The sequence below is a fragment of the Daphnia pulex genome, chromosome 6 (assembly GCF_021134715.1).
Source record: "Daphnia pulex isolate KAP4 chromosome 6, ASM2113471v1".
Classification (NCBI taxonomy): domain Eukaryota; kingdom Metazoa; phylum Arthropoda; class Branchiopoda; order Diplostraca; family Daphniidae; genus Daphnia; species Daphnia pulex.
The window spans coordinates 1,847,848-1,865,493 of record NC_060022.1 but is presented as its reverse complement, the minus strand read 5'-3'; the positions used below and the strand labels follow the sequence as shown (position 1 = coordinate 1,865,493).

Sequence of the window (17,646 nt, the reverse complement as noted above, 5' to 3'; positions counted from 1 at the left end):
TCCGGGTTAGACTCATGACCCTCCAAAAGTTTTCATCGGATCATGCGCCTTCCAAGTCCCCGTTCGACCAGAGCCCTCCCCTCCTCCTGGTTTCACAGCGGGTGAGTGACCACCGGCGGGCGTTGGTTAGTGGTTAGTTAGGGAAACGGGGCCACAGAAAAGAAGGGAGCCCAGATATGCACTTGTCATTTAATCTAACGATTAAACAATTTATCAGTCTTGGATTGCAGCATTCTCTCGTTGTTTTCACCAGTGGATGAAGCCTATGACAAGTAGCGAAGAATTTCCCTGTAAGCAGAATGCACATTTATTTGGATGGCAATAATATTCAAACAAGATTGTAGCGACAGAAAACAATACCTCAAATAAAGATGGCCCGCTTAAGAAAGTATAAAGGGAGATTCAAGGGTAGCAGCCAACGGGTTAGCAAACAAGGAATCTTGTTGACTTTCTTGAAAGGACATGACTTCTCATAAAGTCTGCCATGCAAATTTAGAAACCTGGAGTTTAGAACCTGTAAATAAAAAAAGAAAAATAAGTTACCTGGTTTATAATTTGTGTCATCTATGTGCTTTTTGTCTATGATCTAAAAGAATAAACAATTATCAGTATACACTAAAAAGCGTCTCTTAAACATTAGATAGACGTAAGTGGAGATCAATACTTTGAATACATATTAGACTGCAACAGAAAAAGTTCAGTGACATGATCAGTGAACTTGCACATGAAACCACCGATCAGTTATCCAATCTTCTTTCGAAAGATGAAATGAGAGATTGGTCTATGCTGGGCCGTTGGTGATCTAGCAAGTCCAATACAAACAACAGATAATTATGACTCCTAATAAAAGACGAGAAGAATATATGTTTCAGCAATACATGAAATGGATAAAACTAGTGTTAGTTATTACCTGTATCATTTCGATGGCACATTCAGTAGAATACTATGATTTTGAACAGAATAGTTAACGGTTGGCTGCACACGGCCACGACCCTTTCACGTTTCCTCCTACAAGTTGATGAGAAACAATAAGGTTATCCAACATATACACGGAATAGAACACATCACCGACAAGTTAGAGACGAAATCACTCGAATTTACCTATGAATTCATTGGTAATTTTCGAAGAAAGGATAGCTTAACTTTTGACTGCTTTTGACAACAAACCGCCATTCCATAATTGACACAATCAACACGCCATCTATTTGACACGTCTCAAAACTCAGTATTTGCAGGTGGTCTTAAGATACTCACAACACTTGAAAAAGTCATATTTGTTTGCTTAAACCTAGCCTTCAGTCCTTAGAACTGTACAGAAAACAATGCTCACTTGCTAGTTTTATGTAAATTTTCCGGAAGCATACCGGAAGTAAGCGATAGCGCCCTAACCATTGAGATGCCGACCAAATAAACCAAATATTCGTGATCTCCGTGAAATTTGGGGTCGATTTGGTGTAATTTAAACGAAATCCAGAATTTGATCAAAATCGAGAATTTTCCTGAACTATAGTTCAGGAAAATTCTTGAAACCGGAAGTATGCGTACGTACAAAAAGAAACATGAACTTTACCACAAATTTGACGAGGATCACGAATATGTGGTTCTTTTGTTCGTCAGATAAATATTTACTGAACTACTGACTGAAATGAGAAAACCGGAAGTAGAAAAAAAGAACACATATATAAAATCTAGCATCTGCTCTAGCTCGTTGACACTCAGTTGAAAGAACTAACAAACAAAGGCAAGTAACTTTGATACTCACGCAATATTTTCTCCAAGATACATGGTGACTTGCGACTTTTCTTCAGGTTCAGTTAATACTCCCTTAAACCACACTTTAACTGGGCTAACTTTAAATATGCCAGCAATACCCAACGACGAAGGTTGGTAATACTCAATCTGCTAAAAAAAAACATTACAAAATGTTCACCTAATATTGCATCGAAACGTGAAAGACGGACCACTAAACAACAACTACCAGACACGACACTAATCAATGTGGGGAATGGCAGCCATTGTTGTTATTAAACTGCAGTGGCACCTAGTGGGGGATTTCTGGAGCTTTCTTTCCTCCAATCCGAAGTGTTAAATACAGGTTAAATAAATCGATTTGGACTTTGGAAATAATGTGCTAACGAATTTCAGCAAACTTAATAAAAGCTCTTAAATCTTAAATAAAATTTTATTAAAGCTGAGTCACTGAATAATTTTTTTAAATTTTAACAATTAGTGACGTGATCTCCATGACTGCATGAAATTTGGGGTCGATTAGGTGTAATTAAATCGAAATCAGAATAAGAAATTTCTAAAAATTATTTAAAATATCGGGATTCTATTGTTGTTGTTGGAGTTCTTCTGTCAGCAACCCTCGATCTTTATAGTAAATCTGAGGATAACATACACTAACCAATATTCCCAATTGTGTGTATTGCCACTTGTTATATTCCGTCAGAAATCAGGTAGTTTGCAAAAGATTTTGTAGAAAAGCACATTACACTGCAAAACAAGACATCCCTATTACATTAAACTAAGACCAATTTTGAAACCGTGACAAAGGAATATAAATAAGCAATAAATTAAAAGAGTGAAATTTAAGAACAAGCCATCCTTTTTTTCTGTTCTGTTATGCAATTTAAGTGAAACCCAACCATTTTGTGTTGCAATTCAATCTGAGTTATGTGCTGACATCGTCAGTCGATTGCTTATTGGCAATTATTTACAATAAGGAAGTAGATTGAAAAAACATTATAGGTTATTAAATGTGATTTAACTGGATTCCTGTGAAACCAATAAGTAAGAATAATGCGGAAGTAACGGAGAACCAAGGAGCAAATTTAGTGGAACTATTGTTATTGTTTTGATGAGAATCGTTTACTTCCTCGTCGTCCAATCCGCGGTGTTCAACTGGCAGCTGGCTCGAATCCTGTTGAGGAATTTTATCCAAAAGTTGATTGTCATTCCGTTCATCATCGACGGCTTGTCGCTTCCGTCGCTGTGATTGGCTTTCAACACGATCGATTTCTTTATTGTCATCATCATTTAAGACATTATGGGACTTTTCGTCGACAGAGGAAATCTCTTCATCATTGGTTGTTGGTAAAGTGGTTGAGGCATCTGGTTCAACAGTGCTATCTTCTTCTGGAGAAATATCCGTCGAGGCTTCAACGGATAAAACTTCGGCAATTTTACTACAAGGACAAGAATCAACATTAGATGGGTACCAACAGAGTTATTAAAGAGTTATTGTGTACCTTAGTAAAGATTCGGAAGGAGCTTCACCGGACAACCATTCCTCGAGGTTGCTTTAAAAAGTAAAACATATAATTAGTAGGAAAGACAATAAACATAAATTAAAAAAAAAATGTGACTACCTTAACAAAGACTCGGATGGGAATGATCTTGGGGTGTATTGTTCTGATGGCCCAAATAAAAATCGTTCCAACTGAGCTCTCTCTTCGTCCGTGATGACGGGCTTGCCTCCAGTTCCCAAAACGGATCCTCCTTTGATAATGGATGCTGAAAACTGATCTAGAACGTTGGGGTTCTTCAACGGACGCTCAGAACGGCGGACTCCGTCGAAATTGGGCCTAGTGGCCGCCTGAACTTTAGAGGCAATGATGGGTGGAAGCGGCCCTTGGAAGTTTGGTGGAAACGGCAAATCAGCTTTTCCATTTATCGAGACTGGAGGTGGACCTTTGTGTATGGCATGAGGTCCATCTGCTTTTTTGTCCGTTTGCATTGGTCGAGAAATATCTTTGCGTCGGTCCCCACCGCCCAGGAATCTTTGAAGAAGGCCCGTTAGTCCTTGATTTGGCTTGGACTGCGGTTGTAATGACGGCTGATTTTGCGCCGGATTATTGCGGTTCTTTAGTTGACCCTCTTGCTGCTGTCGCTGCTGCAGCGATAACGGCTGTTCACCTTGATGTTTCTGTCCTTCTCCAGAAAAAGGTCGTTGAATATGGAGTCCCGGTGGCGGTCCTTGTAGAGGTTGCGGTAACAGCTGTTCACGGTTTTGTCCAGCTGACGGATGTCTCAGTTGAAGGAGAGGACCGTTCTGAGGTTGCCAATTTAGCGACGGCCTGTTGTGAATAATATAAGAAATATGGCTGTCATTAAAATCAGTCCATTCATTTCATCGTTTCGGGAAACAAGTCAGTCCCAAAATGTTTCGATCCTCATCAGTGTATTGACTGTTTTAATATTATCGAATACTGGACAATAAATAATACTGATTGGTAAAATAAATAGTGTTTCAAAGTTGCTATAGCTAGCTCTACAAGTTTGATAACAAAACTTTTCGGTTACATCGAAAACTTTTGTTCTTTGAAATCCGCTCACCTATTATTAGGAGAAGGCCCAGATGGTCCAGCAGCAATGGGCGTAGCCAGGGGAGGGGTGTTCTGCTCCTTCCGGCGGTTACCACCAAAGCTGAAAAATGCAGCCAAACCTGAAGATTTCTTGCGAGCAGGAGGAGAAGGTGGAGGTGTGTGGGGACGAGCATTAACATCCTGGCCGTTGAAATGAGGTCGCTGCTGTTGCTGACGCTGGGCAGGAGGCGTCGGGTGCGGTCTGAATTGTTGTTGATTGAAGTGGTTCACCTGCTGCTGGTTGGCTTCGTGATTAGGAGGGAACCTCGGAACAGGTGCCGACGGTCCGGGAACAACTGGAACAACAGCCTTGGGCAACGTGATGGGAACGGGTTCTTTGGGTCTGCGGTGATCTTGTTCGGAAGCGACGAAAACGGGATCCAATGTTACCAAACTTGGTGAATCCGTCGTGAATCTCGGGTCTTCGGCAGAGATTCCTTTCCCTTGGGCGTTCTGCTGAGGCTCGACGTCAAATCCAAGCGGTGGGATCGGCCCATCCGCATTCCGGATAGGTTTGAAACCACTCTCCAGAATGATGGTGTTTGGATTAAAAATACCGCCGATCTGGTCGTTTTGTTGTCGGAAAAACGGAAGGTTGGAGGATGCGGATTGCTGGTTGAAAGAATGCGACTGAACCGGAGGTGGATTGATCCTTGTTGGAATCGTTTCCTTGTTGTTGAAATGCGTGCTTTCTTGCTCGTTTGATGACGGACTCCATGCAGGTTTTTCCGGCTGCTGTGGGCGATCACGCGACCTATCCGGAGTCAACGGACGGGGTTCCGCTAAATCGTGATTGGGTGACGATTCTTTCTGATGATTCTGCGAATTGGGTCGCTGGCGGAAGTTGGTGGAATGCTGGATGAGCTTAGTTAGTTGTTTGACAGGGCCCGGGATGGACAGGCCGGAATGAGGCTTCTGTTCTTCCGTTTTGACGTTTTGCGATGGAATTTGCCTCTGAGGGGGTTCGGTTGTTCTCACAGGAACGGGAACAGGTTTGGTTGGCTTGACAGTGGGAGGTGTCGGAGGTGCAGTTGGGAGTGGTGCTGGATAGCGTACTGTATTACGTTGCGGAGCTGTAGGGCGGGGTGAAGTTGACGGGCGTGGTGGTACTGTAGTACGTTGTGGCACTGGTCTTTCATCTTCTCTACCGCCAAAGCTCGACTCTTTGAAGAAATCTTCAAAATCGGTCGGGAAGTTGCCTCTGAACGGATTTTCCGGGAAGAAATCGCCGCTGTCACCTGGTGTTCGAAGCTCTGGCCCGAAATCAACATTGTTCGGAGAAGAGGCGGCATCCATTTTCTTGATTTCTTGGAAACGGGGTGAATCATCTTCGTAATAATCCGGATACTCTTTCTGTTCGTCTTCTGAAGGCTCTTTGGGCGAGGGTTTCAACGGAGCTGATCCTTGTCCGGAAACATCCGCTTTGCGATTGTTATCACCCAGATCGCAGCGATCCACAACGCGGATTTTCCAACCCAAATATCGGTGAATGTAGGACTACAAAAAACAAACGAAAGTTGAGAGTTAAATCATTCTGGCGATAAAACAATAAAAGGAAATACCTGATAGTAGACGGTGTCGGGAGTGTACGCGTCCGGCTTAAACTGCATGATGGCCGGCTCACCTTCCTCGCAATGGAGTTTCAACGTTCTCTGATACGCCCCGAAAGACGAAAACTTGTCGGCCGGTTGGCTAGGATCTTCCACCCATTCACAGAGACGGCCTTGAGCTGAAGATGCTGGATTGCCATCGCGATCGTAATTTACGCCAGCAAAGATTTTGATTTTCTACAAAGTAAAAAAGGGTGTCAAATCAATTTATCACTTTTGTTCCATTTCTGTGGGACTTACGGATCTCTCGGCAGGTGTTTTGAACTCGTAACCACCTTCGGGATCGTCGGTGATGTAGAATGGGTGATAGCGAGATGGACGGTCGGGATCCTGGCCACCTTCTACCACAAAAGTGTACGTCTGGCCACGAACGACAGTCACTTCGGGAATGAGCAGTCCGTTGATGAACCAGGAAACACCCCAGCCCTGGTTGCCTGTCATCGATAAATAAGGAAAATCACAATTAAATTTCGAATTCGATTCGGTATAGACTTTTAGAAAATATTACAAACCTGTAATAGCGTTGTATCCTTGACTGCCACCAGTCGGGCCGAGATGGGCGTAATAGACGTGATTTTCCGGCTCATTGCACTCGATGGCTGGGATGTACCAGGGCGGCCTAGTAAGCACGGCAGGTGTGGAAGGCGGCGGCGGTGGTGGTGGTTGGTTCTTGGCCAAATATTTGGTGTTAGGTCCCACAGAGTTACCTTCCAATGAAGACCAAGGCTCTTCGGTGGTCGGTCGACGTTGAACGCTGGGAACAGTCACAGAACTCGATGTCACAGTGGGGTCTTCCGGAGCTGGACAATTCCAGAAAGGCGATCGTCCGAAATCAATCAACAAATCACCTAGACAAAAGAAAAGAAGAAAAATGATTCTCATTATAAAAAAGAAATAACTCGTCTGTGCCACCCACCTTTATTTCTGAGTTTGTGGTAAGTGGGTTCATTGTCCGAACTGAGTGGTCCAACGGCCCAAATGACGGCCTGCGTTCCATTGGTGATGATGCTTTTGTCCTGTTCATCTTGAGCTTTGAGTGGCCTCTGGTAGGTCAGCATGACGTAATCATTGACGAGAGCAGCATTGAGCAATCGGATGTTATTGGTGCCACGAGCGGACTGGGTGTCTTGGCACACTCCCTTTCCGGCCGTGCACGCGCTCTTGGACGTCATGTAGTGATCGTGAACAAAACCCTTGCCACTGGAACGATCCAGCCAACCGACGGCTACATCGGCTCCGATCATTCTCGTCCTCTTGGAATCTCCGCTGGGTCCGAACGCCACGTATTGCCCGTCATCTGTGTGCACACGCGGAAATGAATGATCAATTGATTCTATTTGAATGAGTCATCAGACAAGAGAGAGAGGAGGTGTACCAATTTTCCCGACGAGTTGGAGGACGATGGTCTCGCCAGCAACCGCCCATCGCACCTCGAGCGCTAGGTCATCCCAGAGCACTTCACAGTTCAGTTTGGCCTGCACGTTGACGTCAATAGAGACAAGGTCGAACACGAACGAACGAAAAAAAAATGTACAGTTAGAATTAAAAATTCAAATTAAAAAAAAAGAGACAACCAACGAACTACAAAAATGAAGAAGATTCGGGCTGGCGCAACGAAATCTTGGAAAAGGAAAACAAAAACAAAATTTAAAAAACAGGTTGATCAAGGAAATGAGCCAGAGAGAGAAATAAAAACAGGTTGGAAAAAAAGACCAGCTTTTATTTCAGCTTTCAAAAAGTGTGCCTTTCTTTTACAACGCACAGGGTCCAGGTGGATAGCAAGTCAAGAAAATGGGAATAAAACTAATAATAACAAACAAAAGACACTGACGTCCGTCTCTCCTCTTGGACATTTGTTTGTTCTCATGTTTTTTCTTTTTCAATTGCATGTATACTTTTACGTTTTCTTTGTTCTCTCTCTTTTATAAACATAATATTTGATAACTTCTGCTGCTGGGGGAAAAAAAGGAGGGTGTAAAGCTTTACCAACTGTGAAAAAAAATAATAAGAAAGATGTCATCAATCATATCTCTTGTGGTGGGGGTTTCAAACGGCTCTGTTGAGTTGGCGGACAGGAGCCGAGCGTGAATAGAAGGCGGGATAGGATGGTAGTCGGTTGGCGGGTGCAACTACTTTGGGTGCTGGTGCTGGACGAAGACGCGGATCGTACTGTTGACGTGGGCGTTGAGGCTGCGGTGGCTGATTGGAAAATTGCGGCGCTCTCCGCCGGGCCAGTGGAGCCGTTCGCGGTTTATTACCATCACCGATGAGCACTTTGTTGTAGATGTCGTCGTCCGGCTGCTTGTCGTCGTCGTCGTCGCGTGTGTATAAACAGTGCGTGAAAAAGAGAGGGAGCAGAAAGAAGTCGAAGAAATAAAGAGACGGAAATGACAGGCAGTGGAAGAAGAAGATAAGGGCGAACAGTTATATGAATGATTCGCCCCATTATTTTGACATTAGAAATTCAGTTCATTAGATAAAGGTATTAGAAGAAAGTTACACCTTATCACCCTATAACACTATGTTAGCAGTCGTTTTGAATTTAATTTCAAAAAGGAAAATTGACCGCCAACGGGATCTTTCCGCCTTTTGAAATTGTTCTAATAATCGGGAATTGTTATCCGGAAATAAAACAAATAGGAAAGACGTATAGAAGCGTGACGTTACGAAACGACAAAGTGTCTACATATAAACTAAATAGGGACTACTTGTATACTAGGCAGTAAATAGTGCGTTAACACTAAACAATAACCAGAGAAAAGAAAAAAAAAGTCCATTATTTTCCCACGTATTCGGATGACACGGATGCGTGCCGTCAATTCAACTGCCGATGGCACAGGGCATTCAAAACCTCTTCCGTGTTTAACTGGCGTGAATCCCTTGGCCGTTGTTCTCCGAATATGCTTCGGCGGCAACAACCAAGAGAAATGGGACTGGTATTTTTTCTTTTCTTATTATTATTTCAAATGGTTTTGTGTTCGAGTTGGTTATTTTTGGTTAAGACGATCGGTCTCGGTCTACTTTCTGCTAATTTAGCGGGCGCACGACGGATCCGGTTTAGAGAGGAATATATACATAGTAGGTTAACACGCATGCGCTTCCTCAACGTAATAACAGTTAACCGCAAACATGTCGGATTTGGAAAAAAAAGAATTTCGAGTTGTTCATCTTACCTGAGGTGCGACGCCGAGCATTTTGAGCGACGGAGGCACGTTGAGGCTCTTGGGGATGCGGATGTGACCGAAATCGATGCCGTAAGCCTTGCACCAGACACTCAGCCATTCAACGTCGAAAACCGTCAAATCACCCGGAAGAGTCAGCACCAGCGTTTTCGTGTCGTAGCGTCTCAACGGGTCGATTTTGCCGTTTTCGTCCGGCACTTGAGCTCCCTCTTGGCTAGGCTTGGAGCCGGTACCCACCCAGAAAAAGGCATCTAGAAATATTTTGAGCAAACAATGCCACGTCATAATGTGTTGAGTTGTTCAAAGTTGTTGTCGACACCATACCGGGAGCTTGTCCGTCGTAAGTGAAATTGGGCAAGAGGAAAGTCTGAGCGTCAACGACGTAGATACGATCCGAAGCGACTTGGTGGATGCCCGACAGCGGGGTCAAGCGTTGAGGACGCGGGTAATCAAAACCAGCTGGTACTTTGACTTCACCAAAAGCTTCCTAAAATGACAAACGTCCAGGGATTATAATATTAGAATTTAGAAAAGAATAATGCAACAACTTGTTCATACGTACGGAAAAGGATCGACTCCATACAGTCAACCAACGGATTTCTTTGATGGTTTTGCCTTCGGGTAGAGTTAGCGTCAAGTCTTGGTCCTCGTAAGCCCTCGAAAGACTTTCCGTTCTACGATAACAGACAAACAAAAAAGATAACGTTAAACTCGAGCTCTAGGACCCGTGCCGTCCAGTAAAGCGTGAATGGATGACAATCGCAGAAAAAGAATGTTAGCTGATCTTTTCGGTACAAAAGGAAGATGGTAAACTTACGAGCCATCTTCGTTGGGGATGACGAATCCGTCCGTTCCGACTCGGGACGACGATCCGGCGTAGAAAAGCGCATCTATTCACGACGTAATCACCGACGCAGGGGAGACGAGGAAGAAGGAAAAAGTTCAGTTACGGCACGACTTTTATTTGTTAGATTTCAGAGGAGAATGCAAATCAAACGGGATTTATTCAATGGAATGTCGAGAATGATAAACAACTAGAAATACCCCCTCACTTGAATGGACCTAAGCAATAACGCCGTCGGCTATATCACGACGACCTTTCCAAATGACTTGTGATTGATTACGACGACTCGATCGACTCATCACGTTTCCATTTCCCAAAAAAGTTTGAACAAAACGAAAACAACAGAAGAGCAGCTCACCTTGGCCTTTGCCATCGTAGGAGAAGGACTTGATGAAAAGAGTTCGTGCATCGACGGCGTAGACGTCGCCGCGGATCCCGTGGTACTGCGACTCCAGTGAACCGATCAGACGACCGTAATAAGTGTTGGCACCCGTGTCGGCCCGGCAAACACCTGCAAAGACCAAACAAAACAGAAAAAATGAATACAAAAACGAACGGCCAAGATGAAAGAATTAAAAGGGGATAAAAGGTCGACGTGCGTCACGAAGTCGACCGCGGAGGTCGAGTGGATGTTTAGCGATGACAGTTCAACCGCAGCCAAAACTACATACAGTGCCAAAAAGAGAGCCGACAACAACACCACGACCATTCGTTCGTCAAAGGGGGGCGTGAGGGCACAACGTTGCATTTCGCCCAAAAGTTTAATAACTTGACATGAATCAGACCCTTGCACAGCTCACAGAAGAAACGAAATAAACGCCATCACATTATAACGGCTTTGTTGATGTTCTCTCTCTCTCTAGTGTTTGGTGACTATTTCTCCGGAACGAATGACTGGTTAAGACATTTCAACGCCATTCATCCATCACGCTTTGCTGGATGCTAAAGCAACGATCTGGATTTGCCAACTCGGTGAATCACCACTGGGCCAACGAGGAGGAGGCGATTGGAGGACCGTGATAACGGAACGATTCCCACACTATTCCAATTTGGAATTGACAGTGGATGGAATGGCTGCAAATGATCCGGAGTGTAATACAATCATCCAAACTTGGTGATTATTCGGCGAACGCAACTAGGGCAGTGGCACTTCTGATGGACCGGTCTAAAAAAGTTGCTGACTTCCACCCGGATGAATGCACAAAACGCGCCAAGTGAAAGAAAAAGAATGTCACCCATTTTGTTATCCACCAACGATTTCATAACAACTTGGGGTTTGACGTATGTAGGTGACAATGACGAGAAGATAAAAGAAGTTAAAAAAAAAAGACGACAAAAACAAGGTGGATGGACTACTTTTCCGCTTCATTTCATCGTGCGTTGCGTGAAAGTCACGCGCATTTCAAATTCAATAAGGTGAAAATAGAGAAATTTTTCTTATTTCGGACAGCAGCTAATCTGAAAAATGTATCTCATTCTATTTCTGTTTCTTTTACGAAGCTCAACTTTACAAAAAAGAAACATCAATAACCGCCGATAGAAAGTTGCTTGGTTATGCACAAAATCTCTGACGGGCTTTTGTTGTCTGGCCGTGTCTGGGATCTGCCCTACACCCGCCAACGCGAGCCGGGATCGCGGGCGGGCGTCCTCGGAACGAGGAGAGAGAAAGCTCTTTCCCATTGGACACACACAAGCTGAAAATCTTGCCATCTCATTCTCTTTTTCCGTTTCCAGCCAATAACGCCATGGCCGTCGTTGTGCATACGTGCGGCGGCCGTCGTCCCGCTGGCCTTAATCTCAACTTTTTCGAGACACGGTGGCCCGCAACGGGTTTTCTTTTGGTTTTCGGGTTGTTCCTTTCTTTCTGGGCATTCACTCGCACTGCCTGTTGTTTTTATGTACAGATTATGCAGCGATCGCTAGTGTGGAATCTCCATCTCGGCCAGCAGAGACCACAACGGGTTCGTTCGCTTGTCTGACCTCATTTTCTTCCCGTATTCTGTCGAACGAATTCTACCCCGTTTGCTTTTGTTTTTGAGAGGGGGGTTGTGCATAACAGGGCTTCAAACTGTTGTCGCCATGATGGCCGATATTCCGACTCTGGTCACTTGGATGTTTCGTCTCACGATCCACCGTGAGTCTGTTAAATCCCGTCTCATCATCATCACCGTCCGGTCTCCATCAAATTTCCGTTGGATGCGGTTCTCTTGGTCTGCCAACTTTACGTTTTGTTTTGGCCCTTGGTTTCACCGTTTCGGTTAGTTCGTGATGATGAACCGTTGGGATAAATTATTAAACGAAAAAAATAAAATTGCGGATCTCAATTAAATGTAACCCGAGAGCTACGAGTGTAAGTGGTTTGATCGTTAATAAACTAATTCGAAACTATAACAATGTAACGGTGAGTCGAAGGCAGTCCGTTCGGTCCGGCAGCCGAATGTTGGCTGTACGAAATAGGCGAAGAAAGTGATAGCGTGTGAATTCCTCCCGAATGTTATTAGCGTTACACCACGTTATTCCTTTTTTGTCCCCTTGGTTTATTGGCTGGAAAAACAGCTACGACTTCCGTATCAAAGGCAATTTTCGCCGATAACATCTGCCTCGTCCTTCTCTCTTGTACATAAGTCTGCCGATGTTTCCTTTTGTTATTATGGACTCCCCAACACCAGCAATGTTGTTGTTGTTGTTGGTGCCTGGGAATGGTGAAGAGGAAGTCCAGTAGCCCCCCCCCCTCTCTTCTACCTTTTCTTTCTTTCTCAAATTCTTTAATCATCTGAGGAGTTCGCCGTTATGTTGTGTCGCAACCGTCGTAATTATACACAACGCACATATCGAAGCAACGACAAAATTAAGTTTCCCAGGAAATGGTTGGAATAATCACGGCGATCCTAAGGTTTTAATCGAATAAGTAATACAGGAAATCGTTTCCTTTTTTAATGAATAATTACTTAAAAAAACAAAAAAGACGAAAACATTTGAATAATAAAATAAGAGAAAGATGCCGAGCGCGCTCAGAAATCGTCTGGAAACTGGGGAAAAGGGCAACGATAAGCCTGCCGCGGGGTCAAACACTTGGAGTGCCCAGTAAAAAAAGAGGAATGCTAACATCAACTATAAGCACCCGAACATAACGGAACTTTTTTTTTTTTTAAGTTATGGAAGGGGGAACCTTAGATATACTAATCTACCCCCTGTTTCTTGAAAATAATAATAAAAAAACAATCTAAAACTAAAATACTTGGGTTGGCAGTCAGTTGCTATAAATCAGCTATTGTCGTTCCGAGAAAAGCAAAAAGAACAAATCATTTTATGGATGCCTTAGTGTTGTTATGACGCAAGGTTGCTGCTCTAGTTACCCCATTTTCCCACGATTTGCAAACACTACCTGAATTTTTAAAAATATTTTTTATGACTTACGATTCAGTGAAAGATAACCCCACCTAAAGCTACGAGGTTAAAAAATAAAAACAAGTGTTAAAGGGCCCCAAGAAGACGAAAATAACAAAGGTGCATAGAAAAAATCGTTCCGGTCAGTGATCCAGCACCCTATTCCTTCCAGGTTCAACCATCGGCAGTCTATTCTATATTCAGATTCTTCTAGTCCTTCAGCTTATAATACCGTTAGATTAACGAGAACATTGCTACCTTTTGCCGTGCAGTAGCGTATGTGTTGGCACCTTCTGCCAGATATATCTTCTTCCTGTTGTGTGTCTCAAAAAAGGAACATTTGCCTAGCTCTTCCAGCAGATGTTTGGAGTTGAAAGGCACGGAGCTTCCCTCTGTTCTAACACGGTTCGCTTGACGATTTGAAGACAATGTCGACTTCCGATGGAAAGAAAGAAACACGCAACAAGAGAAGCTACTGCCCACGTAAAGTCAAAAGCTGCGCACCTGCAGTCGATTGAAGAACAAGAGTTATACAACCATTAACCTAGATTTCCCCCAAAGTCGCAATCAACGTCCCCCCCTGTCTACCCTTTTCTTCAGCCCCACCACCCAACGGGCCGGTAATCGCAGTTATATGTTTCTTTCGAGTCTCACAGCTCCGTGAAAGACCGACCACCATCCAATGCCTCCTGTAGCGAATGATTTCCGTTAGGTCCACCGTCGGGCGGCCGCGCATCTCGTGTGAAACTGAAACTGAAAGCCATCTGTGCGACGAAGAAACGGCTTTCTCTCCGAGGCGGTCCCCCCGTGTATTCCCATTCGACGAAGAAAAGAATAAGAGTCTTTATTATCAGAAAAAAAAGGGGAAAAAATTACTTTCAACATGTCAGCAACCTTGCCCACGCCATGACTGTACGATGAGACTTTACTTTTTCTTTTCCTCGTCGTCCATTTCCCTACGATTGTGTTGCCTACTGTGTAATTTCCTTTTCTTCGACCATCTGACTCTCGGCGGTGGGACTGCTGCATAGGTGCAATATAATTCAGTGTTTTGTTCGAGTTGGCAAAAGTGGGGAGACTTCGTCATCCAAATCCCCACCCAACCATCTACCCAACAAGCCGAGCGTTTATTCCCTTTAATACTGTTACTTTCCACGTTGTGTACGTTTAAACGACGTGCGCATATCGGTGGATTTGGTTAGACTTCATCGCTTCCGTTATGTTTGAGTCGAGTCATCTGGTCCCGCTCAATCTCTCTTTCCGATACATAAATAGCAGAACCCCTTTTATCTATCGACCCGAATATTTTCGTTGTGTTCGGCAGAACGGGAACAATTGATTTCAATCGGGAGCCGGAAGTGATGTGCATCATACATTCACTCATACGCATTTTTTGATTTAAAATTGAAATAGTTGATGGTATGGTTAAACTTACCAGCAACCAGAAGTAGAAGAAAGAAGGCAACTGTAGATTCCCCCATCGTAGATATCTCGATTACGGCTGTCCAAAAGATTCGAACGACGGTTTCTCACTTGGTATCGCCTCAGATGTGAAACACTGTCGGGGGAAATGAAAAATAATATTCAAAAATTTCAATTTGAAATTGTTTGTTTCGGGGGAAAATAAACTGGAGCTCCACTCAGCCCCACTGTCAAGAGTGGAATGACCGTAGACGAGGAACCGTAGTGGCTTTTATATATGGCCCGCACCCGCTATGTCTACACGCGTATACCTTCTCTTCTTCTTCTTAGACCGTCTCTGCATCTGCTTTATACCTGATTCTCTCCTTTCTTTCTTTCTTTCTTCTTCTTCTTCTTGCCTCTTCGTATTCTCCGTCTTTCATTTTTACACCATTCACCAGTGGCACGTGACCAGGAACAGTTTTGACTTAAACAAATTTTTCTTCTCAGTTCTTTTCTCTTCCTATAACTTCGTCTTCCCACAAAAAACCCCGAACGCAGATTTTTTTTTCACGAAATACCGGCGCAAAAAAATTTTCTTCTCCCCCCGGTGAATGACGGGAAAAAGAATCGCGTTTGCTGTACCGATAAAGAAAAATAAATAAAAAAAAAACACCGGACGGAGTTTCCAACACCGGGAAGTTGGGGTCTAACAACAAAAATTGTCTTCCTCGACTTCTTCTTCACAGCCTCTAGGTCACGATAATGCACAACTCATCGGCTATTATCTTCTCTGTTTAAAATCCCTCCCACCCCAAAGTCTCATGGATAACAGTGATTCTTCCAAGATTTTCAAAAGACGAAAAGTTATTACCTTCGTCAGCTTGTTGGCTCAGAATAACCGAATTCCGCAACCGAGTTGGAGAAGAAGAAGAAGAAGCGGAAATTCAGCTGCTGCTGCTGGATCGCAATCTCGTTATTCTTGTTTTTCTTTAATTCGTTTCCACGATGCGCGGGGAGAGAAGAGCGACGACGACCAGTCTCGGGACTTACTACCGTTACACGGTATACTCTGGCATCTTCTTGTTTCTTCTTCAATAGTCGTGATCACCTATTAGCAATGCTCTACTTTCGGGATATGCCATTTCTCATTAAAATTTTGATTTTGTGAACTCCTTTTTCTTCTAAACTTACCTCAGGGCGACAGAAGTTAAGAAAAGGGAAAAAACCTCGGAAAACTTTGATTGCGCGGTTACGACAGGGTAGCAAACTGCACGCCATTCAGCATGCTTAATCAGTTTGTGTCCATTGATGGACAAGTTGTTTTCCTATTCGAAACACACCCTTTTTGAAATTATTTATAGAGAAACAAAATTAATTACTTGGTTACCTTGCCTTGGGAGCAAAACGAAATTCCTCATTTTGGCCCGTATCACCGATGACCTTATCGTTGGCTGCCCGACAATTTCGTCGAAAAATATAAATTACAGCATCCCCCCCCCCCCAAATTGGAGAAGAATATTACAATCTCCAGTTTGTTTCTATCTGCCTCCTCTTCTTGTTGTGTGGAGTAATCGTGTGAAATCCAACATGGTTTTCCAATTCAAGTTATATAACTATAATTATTGGGGGCGTGATCAAAAACTATTCGAGACGATGGGTAGTGTGAGTTCTTTTTGATTGAGTGAAACAGACTGCGAAAACCGTGTTAAGTCGGACACGACGGGAACGATCCGGCTTGGTTTCCGGTATTATTGCGGTCGCAGTTCTCATTGGCTACTGCCAAAATGCGTTCCGACTCAATACATTCCATTTGTGCACACGAAATTCCGTGTAGTATACAATACAGATTTCATTGACTGTAAATAATAAGCATGATTTAAAAAAAAATAAAGTTTGAAAGAAAATGTTTTTGCACGGACCTTCTCAATGACCCACAAATGGCTCGGAATGGAAACACCTCAAATGTACGCATTTATCCCCGAAGGCAAAGTAAAACATCTGTCAAAAGGAAGACAGTGTACATCTAGCAGACTTAGTAGATTAATGAGAATCTGAATGAAATATAATTGAGCCAGCAATTAGCTAAGAGATCAAATCGCTTATCGCCGAGTCACGTACCTTTGCTGTAAATTTGAACATTGCCCTTCTTAATCGTCATATCCTGGAGAGACTGATTACGAATAGATCGACTATAATTGTTGGTACATCAGACGATTTCCTAAATCTGAATAAAAATAAAATTATTATTTTGTAGGAACTTTAAGTCATTATGCACTCTAAAACAATTTACCTGCAATTCATAATAGAACACATGGTGCAAAGAGCCACAAAATGAAGGAACAACAGACATTTGATTATTCATCACGATCATGGTGGCTATTATTCCGCATTGCTGGGTTTGAATGAATCAGCGAAATTAAAAACGTTTAAACAGTTTTTAAAAAAAGAGAAAAAAAAAATCCACAACTCGTCGTTTATGCACGGACAGTAATGCAATCCGCCACCATATGGTTTTACACCATATGCATTTTATAAACGGGCAAAAAAACATTTTATGATGTCGAATCCAACACCCGTTCCGGTAATTATCTAGTTCTACATCAAAGCACTTTTTTTAATCAACAAATTTGGGAGGAGTCGAAAGAAAATGGAGCGAGTGCCATTACGTATTGAGTAAATAGCTCTCATGTATTGAATTTGGGAAGGTTTTTGTTTTCACTGACACACAAAGGAGGAAAGGGATGTTATTGCTGCAAAAAAATAAATGGTAAAACTTTTTTTTGGGCAAAAAAAAAAAAAAATCGTTGGATTTAAAGAGACAAATAATTTTTTTTTCGTTGACCGGGAAAGAA

General features: G+C 43.1%; 1 protein-coding gene and 1 long non-coding RNA gene across 4 annotated transcripts; both read right to left on the bottom strand.

Annotated features, from left to right (window-relative positions):
* Positions 1-137: 137 nt before the first annotated feature.
* On the bottom strand, positions 138-2,053 carry LOC124195663. Of its 3 annotated transcripts, none has more exons than XR_006875345.1 (5): positions 1,763-2,053; positions 911-1,008; positions 665-840; positions 361-514; positions 138-288 (listed from the first exon to the last, which is right to left on the bottom strand). It is a non-coding gene; the product is annotated as an uncharacterized LOC124195663 (long non-coding RNA). The 3 variants fall into 3 exon arrangements; XR_006875346.1 differs by having other exon boundaries at positions 665-802; positions 1,763-2,052; XR_006875347.1 differs by lacking the exon at positions 1,763-2,053 and adding an exon at positions 1,102-1,385.
* Positions 2,054-2,408: 355 nt separating this feature from the next.
* LOC124195657 lies at positions 2,409-15,301 on the bottom strand. The gene is made up of 15 exons (XM_046590171.1): positions 14,826-15,301; positions 10,362-10,514; positions 9,977-10,049; positions 9,722-9,833; positions 9,484-9,646; positions 9,151-9,410; positions 7,353-7,452; positions 6,894-7,274; positions 6,490-6,825; positions 6,218-6,411; positions 5,930-6,154; positions 4,339-5,864; positions 3,372-4,079; positions 3,252-3,302; positions 2,409-3,188 (listed from the first exon to the last, which is right to left on the bottom strand). The coding sequence occupies exons 1-15, from the start codon at positions 14,869-14,871 to the stop codon at positions 2,756-2,758; spliced, it is 4,761 nt and encodes a 1,586-aa protein (XP_046446127.1). The 5' UTR covers positions 14,872-15,301; the 3' UTR covers positions 2,409-2,755.
* Between the last annotated feature and the right edge of the window lie 2,345 nt (positions 15,302-17,646).